The sequence below is a fragment of the Laccaria bicolor genome, genomic scaffold (assembly GCF_000143565.1).
Source record: "Laccaria bicolor S238N-H82 LACBIscaffold_41 genomic scaffold, whole genome shotgun sequence".
Classification (NCBI taxonomy): domain Eukaryota; kingdom Fungi; phylum Basidiomycota; class Agaricomycetes; order Agaricales; family Hydnangiaceae; genus Laccaria; species Laccaria bicolor.
The window spans coordinates 17091-18405 of NW_001889912.1; the positions used below are offsets into that span (position 1 = coordinate 17091).

Sequence of the window (1315 nt, forward strand, 5' to 3'; positions counted from 1 at the left end):
CTCACTTTCTTGTTCCTCGAACTCCGCAAAGTTGGGACAAGGGGATCCATTATGGCCCAAATTCAACACCAAGCCTGTCTCCCAGAGACCGGCAGTACGGAAATAGCGGCCATTCCAGTATTGGACCCGATGGGTATGAAGCCTCCTATGAGTCTGGCGGCAACAGGCGCGACAATATACAGGCTGCAAGGCGCAATCGAGGCATCGGAACTTGGATGCCATTTTGCCGCAATCTACACAGACCATCCCAGGAGGTGGGGCCTCTGTGACAAGAGTTACCTCAAGATGCTTGTCCCTGCGGGCAACCCATTCTCTCAGATAATCGTTCTGGCTCTGGGATCACTGATAAGCAGAAGTTGGAAAGAACAGAGAGATCCACCCACCTTGCCTGACGTTCTCTGGTGAAAAGGGACAGCAAACTCATCAATGACCATTGTGTCTACATCGTGATCGAATTGGGCTTGCTGGCTATGCTGAGCTGGCGCTGACGGTGCATGCAACAGGGAATCAGGAGTAAAGTATTTGATCTTCTGGACGTATCCCCTGGTTGTCTTCTCGTATTTCCCTGTATAGAATACAGGTCCAGGAGGCCGTTTGGATTGGTATCTATGCATGGTGACTAGTGGATGTGTTTATGAGGCAAAGTAATGGTCAAAGTAAGGACGGTGAGGCAATTGCCATGCGCCGAACACGTGGCACAGGCACCATCAGCACATGGCTGCCTGCATAATGCACCCTTGATGCAGGGCGCATCAAAATGCAGGGCACCTGTCAAACAAATAATTGGGTGCAATTGCATAAAAGGTATGGCGCACATAAAAACACATGATCATTCATATGTTGCACAGACAAATGAAGTCCGGGGGTTACGAAAAGGTTAAAAGCTGACTGTTCGTCAATACCTACACCCACTTGTGTTACGACCTGACCTGTGCCCACTTGTGTTACGACCTGACGATATCTGCGCCGTGTTGTTGGCATCGGCGCCCAGCTGTGTGCCTGCGCCCACTTGTGTTACGACCTGACGTGAATGGTGAAACAAAATTATGGCACCTGTCAGATTGGATCAAAGAAAACTTGCATCAAACAGTTTTTGGAGGTTCTTATCCGCAGAGGCGCAGCACCGTTGGTTCGGCATCAAAGGCCATCCATAGAAGATTGGGTTGTGGAAAGCAAGAGGGCATGTTCTAAATCCCCCATCTGCTCAGCAACTCAACCCAATGCAGCATAGCATGCCATTAGTGAGGAGGGACTAGCCAGATGATGAAATTATCACACCTGTCTCAAGCCCATGTTGCTTGTTTGCAATATAAGG

The 1315-nt window shown here is 49.5% G+C and overlaps 1 protein-coding gene across 1 annotated transcript in view; it reads right to left on the reverse strand.

Annotated features, from left to right (window-relative positions):
• Window positions 1–1315, reverse strand: part of LACBIDRAFT_332405 (uncharacterized protein) — a gene marked incomplete at both ends in the record, with an annotated part of 7190 nt that overhangs the window by 2795 nt on the left and 3080 nt on the right. The window contains 3 exons of the mRNA XM_001886986.1: window positions 244–333; window positions 384–606; window positions 930–1021. Coding sequence (XP_001887021.1) covers window positions 244–333; window positions 384–606; window positions 930–1021 — 405 coding nt within the window. The remainder of the gene's footprint in view (window positions 1–243; window positions 334–383; window positions 607–929; window positions 1022–1315) is intronic.